The following is a 14,683-nucleotide window of genomic DNA, read 5'->3' on the forward strand; positions in this document are numbered from 1 at the left end:
TCAGGTCGCAGACTCTGGTGTCCAGGAGGCGCTCAGACTCCTCGTGACTTTGCGTGAACGTGACCTGCGTCCCCAAAGGCCCGTGCATGTTGGTTGTGCTCTGTGCCTCTTAGCTCGGGAAGGGGGCCTGTCCCGACAGGAGAAAAGTCACACCAGGTCATAGGGGGGGACCAGTGGTCACCTGAGACCCTCCTGCCCCCTCGCCCTTCGCTGATGTCTTCCTCTGGGCCTCACAGGACTCCGACTCTCCGAGGCATTCCACAGCTTCCAACAGCTCCAACCTGAGCAGCCCGCCCAGCCCGGCGTCCCCGCGGAAGACCAAGAGTCTCTCTCTGGAGAGCACGGATCGCGGGACCTGGGACCCGTGACCCGCCTCGACCCCAGACGGACCAGAGCCACTTCTCGCTCTCAGCCGCCCGCCCCGCGCTCCCTTCCGTCTGTCCCTCCGCCTCTGCCTGACAGCCCTGTGGCAGCAGCGGTGGGGGGCGGGACTCAGGAGTGTGACGGCGGCTCCCAGACCTGCCCCTCCGCTTCACAGCAACAACCATAAAGGCAGACGTCCATGGAACAGCTTAGATTAACACTGATTTCATTTCATACCCTTAGAGTTGCTTTCCATAATATTTTACCCGCGCCCCCAAACGGTAGCTTCAGTAGACCGATGACACAAAGTTGTAAGCACTACGGTAGGATTAGACAGACTCTGTTTTCTCTGCCCGTCTCAGTGTAGTCCCCAGACGGCGCACGGGTTCTCGGGTGGTCCCGGAGCTCCCGTCCGCACCCACAGTGCACGTCGACCCGGTCGTTGCCAGTCAGCCCTTATTAACGAAAACAATGCCTATTTTACTACGATGCAGAGTTTAAAGAACTACACAAATGTAGAGGTTAAATACTGAATGTACATAGTGAAAAGAAGCATCTTGTATTCAGTGAAAGATGGATGCATATATAAGAGAGCATTTAATTTAAAGAAGTGTGTTGTTTCTTGTCTGTTTTCCAGCTAAGTAATTTAAACAGCAGAAAGGCCTGGAGCTGACCTTGCGGAGGGAGAGGGAGAGGAATCAGGGTTCCCTTTGGTGCCGCGTCCTCGCGCTGGGGCAGGGCCCAGTCCCCTGGGAGCTGTAGGGAACCGTGCAGACTTCGGTGTTGTGGGGTTGGTGCACGCCTGGGCGCCAGACTATTTGACATTTGAGGCCTCTGCAGCAGCAGCCTCAGGAGGCAGATTTCCTTCTATCCAAGACCTTTCTTTTTCTAGTAGAATTGAGCCACGCTTCTCCTGTTTTGATACGGTGGTACCTTCTGCAGATGAATGTAGAAATGCAGTTTTGTTACCTTCTGATCCCTTCCATCCGACACAAGGAACTCGGCTTCCGAAGGGCCATGAGAGGGTCTTAGAAGTGCTTTTCTTTCTGGGCTAATCCCATCCCCCCTAGTGGCAGCGAGGTGTCTGTCCCCAGCTGAGCCGGCGTCTCAGGGAGGAGTCTGTTTTGAGTGTGGTGCCAGCTTCCTCAGATAAGCCTGGGAAAGGGGTTTAATTACCAAATAATAGAAAACCTCAAAAGCAAGGACTTGAACAGCCTTAACCAAATATTCTTTCCCATACGCAGTGGGTAATGCACGTGTTCACAGGGCCTGGCAGGAGGTCTGCCCAGCGTGGGCGGGCCGAGTGCCACCTTGACCGGATAAGCTTTTCCCCTCACTTGCTACATTGTGTTGTTAGTTACATTTCCGTTTGAATTCCTGCTGTTTTAATTACTGCAAGAAAATGAGATGCAGAACCAGAACTTTTTTCCTGTCATTTCACCAGTTAAGCACATGATAGAGAAAGAGATAGAAATAAACATATCTCATGGAAGTAAAGAGAATTCTCTCCTCTTTTTCTTTTTATCTAAATTTGAGAACTGGAAACAGGATTTTTTCCCCCTCTCTTTGAACTTCAGCTAAAGCGGAAGAGTTTGCCTGCAGCGTCAGGGTCGGAACACTGCCAGTCACCGGAGTCCGCGCAGCCCTCAGCAGCCGTGCCGCCTGCCGGGCCACTGCGGGCCCCAGGGGGCCGAGCCTGCTTCCAGGTCCAAGCTGCTCTGTGCAGAAGGTCATCGAGGTTCAGTGACAGGAGAAAAGATCCTGTTTGGGGATTATATCGCAAAAGGTTACAGTAGAGAAGTTAAAAATAATAACATTAAGCTTTGACATTTAGACGTTCTGAGCTAGGGACTCACTCAGATGAGACAGTTTTACTTTGGTTGGGCCTGACTTACTGTGCAGTTCTAACCTCCCAGATCTTTTTGCTTTTGGAAAAGAAGTGTCACGAAAGACTGTTTTGTACCTCCGGTATCCAGGGTTGGACCTTGAGTTGGGTTATTGCCACATGACTCTGGTAGCTCCTTAAACTTGGCATTTCCCAGGAGAGGAGGGAAGCAACCAGCTGGCCAGTGGCTGAGTGTCTGGCCGGCTGCCCCCTCCCCTCCTGACCCTCCTTTTCCTCTCCATTCCTTGGTCCTCACATACCCCCCACCTGCTTCTCTTCCCTGGGACTCTGTACTAAGTCATTAGTTTATCTCTCCGACAACTAAGTGAGTGAGTGTTGCCTGTAGGTGCTTACTTTTTAAAGGATGCTTTTAGGATCAAGATATAATCCTACTGAAGCCTGGACTCCACTAGTGAGTCGTACCCTTCAGCCTCCCAACAGGGCAGATGAGAGCAAGCTCGTTCCGGCTGCGGGGCTCACAGGCCGTCACTTCTTGGCATCCCTGTGGAGTGCGGCCTACCTAGCACGTGCGCTTTCCGCAGCAGTCGTACGTGGTACCGGCCCCAGGCCTGGCTAGATTCTAACAGCAGGACTCCGGAAGAAACACAGACAGGGTTCTAGTTTGGCAGGCTCCCAAGATAACGATCCCCCTACCAGTCTCATCCCCAACGCGAAGTGGGCGCCTTCAGAAGCTTCTAAAGAGAATGATTTGAAAAGACGGGGAAGAGTGCCGGGGAAACGGGAAATGGCAGTCAGTCGAAGGGATCGGTAGCCAGGGTCACGGGAAGGTTTCCATGCCGTCTGAGGTCACCCTTGTGTTTGTGGGGGACACTTTAAAACGTACATGGCAGCAGGAACTCCGTTCTCTTCTCAGTAGAAAGGAACAATAAGCGAAGGGACATTTCTGACATAGCCCGAAGTGTTGGTATTTGGTGCTATTTACGTCCAGCCAGTTTGCTGTCGACCCTCAAATTCTAATTTAATCTTGTCATGTGCTTTGGGTGTATGAAATTATGTACATACATATATATTTCTTTTTACCAAAAACAAGCCTGCCTTCTTATCAAATGACTATTAACGTGTATTTCACTTCCTTAATTATGTGTGGACACACACACAGCACACACCCTGCTAACTTAGTGACTTGTTTTCCCAGGGAGCACAGTGTTCAGGCCATGAGATACACGGCCGTAAAGGGTCTCTCGAGCTTCCCAATCAGTTCTTGTACCCAAGCTTCAGGGAGGACTGAAATTCATATTATGTTTACAGCAACAACCTGCCATTCCCTGGCTGGCTCTCAACCTCTCCCTGCTTTCCGCACTGTTAGAATCATTTTGTTTCTTAGCAGCCACGCCTACTTCTGTGAAAGCCCAGGTGGCATTTATGTGGACTCAGGAACCTTCGAGAAGAGCCAGCGCAGGGCTGGGCGGACATCCCCTCCCCCCACGTACAGCAGGGCCCTTTGCCTGCCTCTGGCCGTGGTCGAGCCCTGTGGTCTCCGCTGCACGGGGCCTTGGGATGCTCACTGTCCACTTTCTGGACGGAGTGGGACTCTCAGCAGTGGTCACACTTCGCCACTCCCCAGATCCACTGGGCACAGCAGGGAAGTAACGGGCACTTCCCACCCCACCTCCCCGGGCCCGGCCCCTCAGGACGTTTCCTGGAGTCCATCTCTAAAACCTCTCTCTTTGTTATGACTTCAGTTGTCACTCAAGCCCAGCGTTCTCTGCAGAGTCCCTTGCTTCGCCAGATCTCCTCCCAGCCCGGCACTGGCCAGCAGGCCCGGCCTCTCGCCCTCCCCGGGGCAGCCCTGGCACACAGAACCTTGTCCTTTTTGGGGGGGTGGGGGAGGTTGACAGAACCAAATCAACCCTGAAATCTCATGAAAACAAAATGACCTGCCTTTTTATTTGATAGTGTAATATCATTTGTTTCATAAGTTCTTTAGGGTTTTTTCTCATTGTAATATTATTGTACAGTTTTGCATGGCCTAGGTGTAATCATTTTTTTTTTGTTTAGAGTATAATGCTGACAAATGATGTGCGTATGGAAGGGGAAAAGACATTGCTTTGGCCTTTTATCACTTCCTCATTTCATTTGGTTTGGTTTTCTGCCCTCGGTGTCTTAGGGAAGTTTATAAGAGATTCTCTGCTACCAAACTGGTGTGGATTCTTTTGCACAGAAATATTTAAGGTGGGATAGTCAAAAATGTAACAGAAGACTCCTCGCCAATATTTTATGTCGGTATCACTTAATATTAACCAGACTTTGATGTATTGCAATAAAACAGGGAACTGTTAGAATTGAGTATTTTGTCTTTTTTCCCCTGATTAAAAAGTCTGAGGAATGGAGAAAAGGTGACCGACTCTTTCGTCTTGCAGGGTTCTGCTCCCTGCGGGCCCTGCCCTGCGTCCGGGCGTCCTCCATACACTGCGGAAGGACGTGGGGTTAGTTTAATCCGGGACTCTCGGTTCCTCCCACAGCTCAGGTAAGAGTTGTGTGCGGTTCTCCTCTGGTCAGAACTCCCTGCTGCCTGTATCAGTGGGCGTGGCCAGACTGCTTCTGTATCTTGGCTGTTACTAATAATGCTGCAATGAACATGGAGTCTATATATATATATCTTTTCAGATTAGGGTTTTGGATTTCTTTGAATAAATACCCACCCTATTTTTAATTTTTTGAGCAGTCTTCATACTGTTTTCCATCGTGGCTGCACCAGTTTACAATACCACCAGCAGTCTGAGGCTCCCCCCTCTGCACATCCTCACCAACACGTTTTTGTTGATTTATTGATGATAGCTATTTTGACAGGTGTAAGGTGATACCTCACTGGGGTTGTATTTTGCATTTCCCTGATGATTAGTGACAGTGAGCATCTTTTCATATGTCTGTTGGAAATTCGTATGTCGTTTTTGGAGAAGTGTCTATTCAGGTTTTTTAATTGGATTGTTTGTGTTTTGGTGTGAAGTTGTACGAGTTCCTTATGTATTTTGGTTATGAACCCCTTATCAGATGTATAATTGGTGAATACCTTCTCCCATTCAGTAGGTTATCTTTTTTTGTTAACGATTTCCTTTGCTGTACAGAGACTTTTTAGTTTGACGTAGTCCCATTTGTTTTTCTTCTGTTTCCCTTGCCAGAGGAGACGTATCCAAAAAGATACTGCTGAGAATGATGTCAGAGTTTACTGCCCACGCTTTCTTCTAGTTGTTTTATGGTTTTGGGTCTAAGTAATCCATTTTCAGTTTATTTTTGTATGTGGTGTAAATAAGTGGTCCAATTTAATTTTTGTTTTGCATGTATCTATCCTATTTTCCCAACACCACTTAACTGGAACTACTAGCTTTTCCCCATATGATATAGCCTTTCCTCCTTTTTTGTATATTGACTGTATAAGCAAGGGTTTATTTCTAGGCTCTCTATTCCAGTGATCTGTATATCTGTTTTTTATGCCAGTGCCATACTGTTTGAATCATGTAGCTTTATGGTATACTTTGATATCAAGGCATGTGGTACTCCCACTGTTTTTATCTCAAAATTTCTTTGGCTATTCAGGGTCTTTTGTGGTTGCATATAAATGATAAATTTTAGGATTAGCTGTTCCGAGAATGCCAATGATATTTTGATAGGGATTGCATTGAATCTGCAGATTGTTTTAAGTAATATAAGGACATTTTAATGATGTTACGTCTTCCAATCCATGAGCACAGTATATGCTTCCATATATTTGTATCTTCTATTTTTTTCTTCAGTGTCTTATAGTTTTGAGAGTACACATCTTTCACTTCTTTGGTTAAATTTCTTCATAGGTATGTTATGCTTTTTGATGCAATTATAAATGGGATTATCCTAATTTCTCTTTCTGATCATTAATTGCAACCAATTTCTGAATATTAGCTTTATATCCAGAATTTAATTTTCAGTTCTAGTTTTTTTAGTGAAATCCCTAAAGATTTCACTCCTAATATCCTTTTCTGTGTCTATACACATCAAGGATATTAGCCTGTAATTTTGTTATTTTTATTTTTGTAATGTGCATGTCTGGTTTTGGTATAAGGGTAATGCTGGCTCTGTGGAACAAGTTTGGAAGAATTCCTTCCTCTTCGGTTTTTTAAAAATAACTTAAAAAGCGTAAGTATTAATTCTTCGATTGTTTGGTAGAATTCACCTGTGAAGCCATCTGGTTCTGAACTTTCATTTATTGGGAGTTTTATTACTGCTTCAACTTCACTTCCAGCAATCGGTCTGTTTAGATTTTGTAGTTTTCCTAGTTCAGTCTTACCAGGTCATAAATTTATCTATTTCTTCTAGATTGTTACATTCGTTGGCATATAATTGTTCCATAGGAGTATTTAATGGCCCTTTGTACTTCTGTGGTGTTGTAATTGTTCTTTCATTTATGATTTTATTTGGGCTTTTCTCCTTGAGTTTGGCTAAAGGTTTATCAATTGTATTTATCTTTCAAAGAACTAGCTGTTTTGTTTTTTTCTATTGTTCTTTAGTTTCTGTTTTATTTCTGCTCTGATGTTAACTATTTACGTTGGGTTTTATTGATTCTTTTTCTAGTTCCTTTTGGTGTCGAGTCACAGGTTTTCCTGTCTTGAGGAAGGCCTGTGTAACTGTGAGATTTCCTCTCTGAACTAAATACTTTTGCTGCAGCCCATAAATTTTGAAAAGTTGCATTTGTTTCAAGGTAGTTTTTGATTTCGTGTTTGATTGCTGCTTTGATCCTCATTGGTTGTTCAGGAACATGTGGTTTAGTCTCACATATTTGTAGTTTTTTTCCAGTTTTCTTTGCGTAACTGATTTCTAGTTTCATGCCGTTATGGTTGGAAAAGATGCTTGATGTGACTTCAGTCTTCTTGAGTTTATTGGAACTTGTTTTGTGGCCTAGTATGTGATCCATTCTGGCGAATGTTCCATGTGCAAAAAAAATGCGTATTCTGCAGTTTCCGGATGAAATGTTCTGACAGGGACTCAGCAGGCAGTGCTGAGCACCAGGCTTTCCCCCAAGGAGCGGCAGCTGTCAGGGAGACCACCCAGACCTCGCCATCCTGCCCCAGAGCCCGGCTTGTCTGTCACTCATCAGCACAAAATTTCAGAGAGATGTTCCTTTAAGAACCCGTAAAACCTATTTAAGAACCTATTTCGGACCAGTGCAGTCTCTCCAAGTTATTTACCCCAGTGATCTTTCAGGGTGCTCACAGTCTGTCTGAAGGGCCTCTACCAAATGTCCAGGATGCCCCCCTTGCCTGGGAACTCAGGTGCACAGGAAAAGTCACTTTTTAGGACGTACTGCTCAGCTGATCTCTTAAAGTGGTGTCACTGCAGCTCAGGCCGGTGCCGACCCATTGCGGGTTGCCAATGTTGAGGAGGTACAGCCCCCGACGAGCTGGGGCTCTTCTGTGTGTGTGGGGCAGGGCCTAGGAGGTGCGTGACGGAGTAGTAGCCAGGGTGGTGGCGCACGCTGTCCCTTCGCCCTTCTTTCTCCTCCCCGCACCGCTCTTTCTGGTAGGGAATGTACGCTAAGCCTTCCGCATTCATGCACCAAAAGCCTCACGCTGGGAACATGCACAAATTTTGCGGGAGTCCCTGGAGACAGGATGGAGTGTGACACTGACCTTAGGCTCCTCACCATCAGCTCAGAGCCTTTTACGAATGAAAGAATTAATGCCACGATGGTAGGATGTTTTGGTTTTATTGAAACAAGTAAATCAGACAATTACAAGAATTTTACAAAAGTTAACAGAGCCTGTGCGGGCCCCTCGTGTCTTCCCAGGTGACATCTGCACATCCATGTCCCACACCGTACAAGTTCCAGCACCCGTAGCAGGTGCTGGAAGACAGGCGCTGGCACGTCCCCCCGCCCCGCTGCTCCTGGCCCTGCCCACGGGGGCAGCGGTTCTCGGGCAGCGCAGCGACCAGCCAGCGTGCAGGCGTGCGCCTCACCGGGTTAGGAGGACCGGTCGGCACGCTCAGACCTGACTCCCCCCAGCTGCGGGTCACCAGCTGGAGGGGAAAAAGAGCAGAAAACACAAATCTCGTTCTAGAAACATATGCACACACAAACCTCATATACTCGCTCAGTAGCATCCAAAAAGGCTTCTCTGGGTGGTTTTATGGTGGCAAGGATTTGGAGGGAGTAGCCTCTGTCTTCTGATTAACATTCACATCAGATAAAACCCGTTCGTTACTAAAAAGGAAAAGGGAGTAAAACTGCCTTTTTATCTTCATCTAGAGTGTTTGAGAGGGTGAATAAAACGGCTGTTAGGTTCTGGCAGAGGAGTCGGGGTTCGTTTTCATTCCGGCACATCTCATCCCGTAGCCTCTTAGCAATAAAAACCGTGATAAGCGCTGGTAGCGGGGCTCCAAGCAGCGTCCCCTCCCCATCGGAGCCGGCCACCCGCTCTCCTCGGGCAAAGGAGTTTCAACGGAGCGGAGCATCGCCACCGCCGGCCTCCTGCCGGCCTCGGCGGCACAGGGGCCGAGTCTGCACTGAGCGGCTACTGCTCGGCCCGCCTCTTGCAGTAGTTGCTGTAGGCCTCCTCGAACATGGCCTTACAGGGGAACTTGGCCTTCAGCTTGGAGCAGATGAGGAAGGAGCCCCCCATCTTCCTGTGCAGTGAGTAGGTCTCCTCGGGGGGCGGGATGAGCCGGTGCTTGAGCATGACGGGGATCAGGTTGTGGATCTTCTCGGTGGTGCTCTGGGTGCCGAAGTCGAAGGGCTCCTCGGAGGCGAAGGCCTCCCCCAGGATGAGGATGGCGTCCAGGTGGGCGTCTTCCATGGCCTGGGGGTGGGGAGGGAGGCGGAGCAGCCCTGAGCGCTCCCCGAGAGCTCAGTTTGGAGGTTGAGGGGAGGGTCGGTCAGGTCAGGGAGGGTTTCGTATTCAGCTGGACTGAATAATGGTTAACTGGGGCGAACATGCAAACCAACAGGGGCCAGGACAGCGGCGTCAGGGTGTGCCCTGGGCTCCACGTGAGACCCAAGGGACAGTGAGACCCAAGGGACCGTGCGCCCAGCCTGGAGGCTCTGAGACTCAGTTTGCACGAAACCCAGTCTCGAGTGCTGCGGTGACAGACGCAGGACCACCTGCGTCTCCCCCCACAGCGTCAAGGAAAGGGCTGCTTCTGGGAGACAGGGACACGGCCGGCAGCCCCACCGAGCCCTGAAGACTGTGCGACTGACGCAGATCTCCAGTGGTGAGAGGAGGAAAAACGGGCTTCATGACAAGCCCCTTCCATACCCAACTTGACGGCCCCTGAGCCCTGCCACCCTGAGAACCCCAAACACTGGGCAGGCCCAGCTTTCAGACACCACGGTGGCCCCAGGCTCTACAGACCCCCTTAGGGGGCTGCCACCTCTGACTTCACCCATTTGTGAGCTGAGCTTCTGCTCAGGATTTCAGAGGAAGAAGGAGCCCACTGTCCACCACCTCCCACCCACCCACCCACACAGGGAAGGCAGCCCGCCCAACGGTCGGCCCCCTCAGGCCAGGCCCCCGGGGACTGTGCCTGGAGCAGCAGGCCTGTGGGCCTGCAGCGTCCAGGGAGCTCACCTTGACCTCGTAGCCAGTGAGGAACTTCATCTCGATGGATTTCTTCAGCACGGCCTCCCTGTTCCTGTCTGCAGCAGCCTTGATGATCTGCTCGGGGTCACCGTGGGCAGAACAGAGGAGCTGCCGAGGGCCAGGTGGGCACTCCTGGCCCTCTTCCCCGCAAATGCTGCTGGCCCCATGTCTGTACTGTCCCTCCTGGACCCCTGGCCTGGAGGTCCCAGCCAGGCCCGTGAGCCCGATAGGGCCGTGGCCTCACCTACTGTCACCACACTGAGCACGGGGGGGACACAGGACAGAAGCCCGGTCGGCCTCCCCCGCTCCCCCCCACTCCCCGCACACCCTGCCCCAGCCTCAGGGTGGCGCGGGCCCAGGCCAGACCCTGCCCTACCTCGATGTAGACGTCAGTGAAGGACCTGTCAAATTCCCGAGTCGCTCCGAAGTCCAGAAGAGCCACCTGGGAAGGGGCGACGCCAGGCGGAGGTTTGCGGATGGGAGCGGAGCCCCCAGGTCCGGAGCCCCCGCTCCCGTGGAGCTCTCAGGCCCCTGCACCTGCCCGTCCCGGGGCTCACCTTGTGCTGCTGAGGGTCGTAGAAGAAGTTGGACCAGTTGGGGTCCGTCTGCATGAAGTGGAACTCGAACAGCTCCCGTAGGCACAGCACCAGGATGTTGTAGCAGATCTGGGGCGGGTGGGGTGGCCTGGTGATGGAAAGTCTGGGGCCGGGGGCCCGACTCCCGTCTCCCCCCATCTCCCACCGGGCCCCACTTGCTGCCTAGAGGATACTGGGTTCCGAGGGCACCACCCAGGGCGGGGGGGACACAGACAGTGGGCCCCCGGTCCCCTTCAGCCACACATGGAGCGACTGGAGGCTCCGAGGCAGGGGGCAGACACACCTCGTTGCGGATCTCCTGGCTCAGGTCCTCTGCCTGGTCCAGGGGGAAGCCAGTCACCAGCTCCGTGGTGAGCACGTGAGGGCTGCAGAGCTCGTCCACGATCTCGGGCACGTAGAAGAAGGGGTGGTCCTTCAGGAGCTCCCTGGCAAGGGTGGGAGGTCACACCCAGGGCCCAGCTGCTCCCCACACCCACCCTGGGGGTGACACACGGGGTGACAAGGGACTGAGCCCACCCACTGGGTGGGTAGGATGTGGCCTCGGCCCCCGGCTCTGACCACAGCCATGTGCCCCTCAGAACCCTCCTCTCCGCCCCCACGGATGACCTAAAGACTGTCCCTCTGTCTCCCACTGCCAGGGGACAACGGGCAAAGGGCCCGAGGCCCGGCTGCCCAGCACCGCAGCCCCACGGGGGCTGCACCTGAACTTCCTGGCACAGGCGGCCTCCCGCTCATAGTCGCACTCGAGTGCCAGCTCCCGCCTCAGCACGTCGATCAGGTGCTCCGGGAACAGGCCTGCACGGGTGGGGGGGGGGTGTCTTAGGGTAGGCCGAGGGTTCCCCCGGGGGGGCCCCTCGGGTGCCCAGAGCCCGCCCCAAATGCCTGCCCTTGACCGAGAGGCAGCCCCAGACCTTCCGGAAGCATGTTGCTCATGTTCAGCACGGCCATGAGGTTGTTGACGTCACTGTTGATGCTCTGGGCCACGCCGGGGTACTGCGGGGGAGCAGAGGGGTGTCCCAGGTGCAGGCGGGCCCCCACGCTCCCCCCCAGCTGAGAGCTGCTCAGGAGTGTCCCACCGGGCCCCCATGCCTTGGGTGAGTCCCAGCTGCCCCCCTCTGCCCCCCGCTCAGGGCCCCAGCCTTCCAGCTCGGGCCCCAAGGAGACAGTCGCTGTGCCCTGTCCTCGCCCCACCCAGGCAGAGCTTGCCGGGAGGCTGTCCACTCCCACAGCCGCCCAGCAACCACCTTCGCAGCACCCAGAGCCGCCCGGTGCCGTGGCCAGGAAGGACGGCGCGGGTGCCCACACTACAGGGCCCGCCCGGCTCTGCCCTCGCAGCCCCTGTGGGGACAGGTGCACGCGCCGGGTGCCCACCTGGATCTTCATGGCCACCTCACGCCCGCCCTTCATTCGGGCCAGGTGCACCTGCCCGATGGACGCGGCTGCGAAGGGCCGCTCCTCGAAGTACTCCAGCTTGTCCCGCCAGTTGGGGCCCAGGTCGTTGTTGAGCGTTTTCTGGAGGGAGAGGCCAGGGCGGGCTGTGAGCGCAGCCCAGCCGTGTGGGGCCCCCGGAGGAGCACCCACAGCACACCCCTCCCACGCAGGGGGAGGGAGTGACGGGAGGACCGGACGCCTCCGTGCACCGCCTGCCTCACCGTCATCTGTTTCAGCGGCATGAAGTCCGCGCTCTGCCTCACGCGCTCGAAGATCTTGGCCAGGTGCGGGTTGATGAAAGCGTCATCTGGAAGGACCAGAGGAGTCAGAGCAGGGGGCCGACCCCTGAGAAGGAAGGGCACAGGCCAGGAGCCACCGTGCCCACCACGCCCACCCTGCCGCAGCGCGGTCTCCTGGGAGAGGTGCTCTGCCCGCCCTCGCCCCCCCCCACTGGAAGCCCACGTTCAGAGATGACAAGACTTAGGCCCAACGCCACGCCGTAGGCCCAGCCTCAGATTCCTCCTCGCATCCTGGCAGCATCTGCCCACCTGGCACACGGGTGGGGGAAGCTCCAGAGGGACACAGGCCTGGGTGTGCTCGCTCCTGGGGCACCGAGACCGGCCATCACACCCGGAGCCAGCTGCACCCAGCCCTCCCCCCCCACCCCCGGGCACTGGGTGGGCCTGTGCAGCACCGGCCTGGTGTTCAGAGCGCCACGGACTCATCCAGCGACCTGAGAAGGTGGGTTTCTTAGAAGTAGCAGGCCTGGCTTTTTACGGTTATGAAAGGACAAATTTAGGAAATACAGTAAGATGTTAAAAATACCCATGTCTGACCCCCTGCTGACAACTGTTTCTCTTCCTGACCCTTTCTCTGGTTTTCTGTGACAGGGGCCACACCGCCTGGAGGCCGCTGCAGCCCACCCTCCGCAGGGCAGCCTCCCCTAGCACTCCCGGCCGCCGCACAGCTTTCTGACATGGGCGCTGTGGCCGGGGGCGTCCTGTGCCCCCAAAGTCCCTGCACGCGGCCCTCGGGCCGCTGCCGAGGCTCCGTCAGCTCCCGTGAGCAGGCGGGGACCCCGCAGTGCCGCAGGCTCACAGTGGAGCCCGGCAACGCCCTTCACACCACAGCTGTCCCCACACACGTGCGGTGATGCTGGCGCAAACAGACCAGTCGCGTGCAAGCACAGATCACACGTGATCAGAAACAGCTGGTGCTGGGTTAGGTGTTTGCTTATCTTCTTATCGCTACTTGAGAGGGAACTCTTCACACCTATTTTTTCAAGTTTGCCCTAAAGCAGTATGCTGGCCCTGGCTGGGTAGCTCAGTTGGTTAGAGCATCATCCAAATACACCAAAGGTTGCAGGTACGATCCTGGTCAGGACAGGGACCAACAAATCAGAGTTTCTCTCTCTCAGGTCAGTAAATAACACTTGAACAGTAAGGGGAACAGCATGCCGGCAGCAGCCTCACACCCCTGGTGCTGTCATCTCCTGCTGGCACCCTTTCCCAGTGCTGACCTACCCTCGTGTCGCTCTGTGCAGGGACGTGCCCCACAGGCTGTGGCCCGGAAGCACTGGGCTGACCACGCGGCCCAAGTATGCAGCAGGCTATGCTGTCTGTGTGTGCGTGAGTGCGCCTGCCCGGTGACGTCCTAAAGGTGCGTTTCTCAGAACACGCCCCGTCATGAGATGGCACAGGACCGCGCTGGTAGCCGCCATGAATCCTTCACTGGAGCCCCCTGCACGGGGCCTGGGCTGCACCTCGGGGGGTTCCCTCCAGAGAAGTCGCTAAGCGTGGAACCCCCAGGGTCGGGGCGTGTGGGTCTCGAGACCTCGGGCGTGAACTGCTGCGGAGTCTGCACACCCGCAGGCCACTCTCGGGCCCCGGCCCACCCACCGTGTGTGTCAGCAGCGCCTGTCTGACACTTGGCCAGTCCAGCGAGTCCATCTAACTGCTCGTGAGGGGACCTCACGTTCCAACGCTCCCACTCGGGAACTCCTGTGGGGGTGGGAGGGCACCCCTGGGAGCCCCGAGGCTCCCCCAATCTCCACTCCGCTCTCGGGGCCCCAGAGCCAGCCTCCTGTTCCGCCACCTTCCCTGGCCCTCCCTCCTTGGCGCCACGTGCCCCTCGTCCCCAGCATCACACTGCAGCAGGCCCGTGGGCCCCTTCCGCTCCCTCCAGCCCACACAGGGCAGGGGGGCAGCAAGACAGCTGCCAGACTCGCCGACTTTGGGGTGCCGGGATGACCTCTATGTACCTCAAAACGCCCAGAAAGAGGAAAGGTGACCGTGGGCTGCGGTTTAAGACACGCCCTGAGCTTCCCGGCCAGGCACCAGCCAGGTTCCAGCAAGAGGAGCAGTGGGCAGCAGGAACCCCCCCGGGCCCCCCCGGAGCCTGCACACCGGCCGGGGCCCCACTCACCCTGGATGCTCAGCATCTGGCCCAGCTTGAGTGCCGCCCCGCGCACCTTGCACAGCGTGCTCACGATGCGCTCCGCGTTGGCCTCCGACAGGAAGGGGCTGGAGTCCAGCACTCCCTTCTTACCCCCTGCGGGCAGAAGCCAGGTCATCGCGGCGCCCACCCCCCCTTCTCGGTGCCTGCTGACCCCACCCGAGTGGCAAGAGGAAGAGGCCAGCAGGGCTCGAGAGTGGCCCCCAGGGAGGCGGCACAGGTGCGAGGCCCAAGGACCCTGTAAGCACCAGTGAGGACAGGCAGTTCCTCTCCCGCTGGGGCACGGGGGGCCCGAGTACAACCCGGCCCACTGGGCAGGGGCGAGGGGAGGCGTGGCCCGTGAGCAGGGCCACTCCAGGATGGCTGGGCCAACAAGGGTCCCCCGA

General features: G+C 54.9%; 2 protein-coding genes across 9 annotated transcripts in view; one reads left to right on the top strand and one right to left on the bottom strand.

Annotated features, from left to right (window-relative positions):
• Positions 1-4,548, top strand: part of CDC42BPA (CDC42 binding protein kinase alpha) — a 178,235-nt gene extending 173,687 nt beyond the window's left edge. For 7 of the 8 annotated variants that reach the window (XM_036016241.1, XM_028531089.2, XM_028531088.2 and 4 more), the window contains one exon: positions 237-4,548. In XM_036016241.1, coding sequence (XP_035872134.1) covers positions 237-368 — 132 coding nt within the window. In that variant the 3' untranslated portion in view covers positions 369-4,548. The remainder of the gene's footprint in view (positions 1-236) is intronic. The other variant, XM_036016238.1, reaches the window with a different exon arrangement.
• A 3,382-nt stretch (positions 4,549-7,930) lies between these two features.
• The window catches only part of COQ8A (coenzyme Q8A), a 35,061-nt gene continuing 28,308 nt past the window's right edge, over positions 7,931-14,683 (bottom strand). Inside the window, exons 6-15 of the mRNA XM_028531388.2 lie at positions 14,268-14,393; positions 12,065-12,150; positions 11,784-11,924; positions 11,324-11,405; positions 11,114-11,207; positions 10,696-10,837; positions 10,374-10,481; positions 10,193-10,258; positions 9,805-9,891; positions 7,931-9,036 (exon numbers count right to left, since the gene is read on the bottom strand). Coding sequence (XP_028387189.1) covers positions 8,752-9,036; positions 9,805-9,891; positions 10,193-10,258; positions 10,374-10,481; positions 10,696-10,837; positions 11,114-11,207; positions 11,324-11,405; positions 11,784-11,924; positions 12,065-12,150; positions 14,268-14,393 — 1,217 coding nt within the window. The 3' untranslated portion in view covers positions 7,931-8,751. The remainder of the gene's footprint in view (positions 9,037-9,804; positions 9,892-10,192; positions 10,259-10,373; positions 10,482-10,695; positions 10,838-11,113; positions 11,208-11,323; positions 11,406-11,783; positions 11,925-12,064; positions 12,151-14,267; positions 14,394-14,683) is intronic.

This window comes from Phyllostomus discolor, chromosome 15, assembly GCF_004126475.2.
Source record: "Phyllostomus discolor isolate MPI-MPIP mPhyDis1 chromosome 15, mPhyDis1.pri.v3, whole genome shotgun sequence".
Lineage (NCBI taxonomy): Eukaryota > Metazoa > Chordata > Mammalia > Chiroptera > Phyllostomidae > Phyllostomus > Phyllostomus discolor.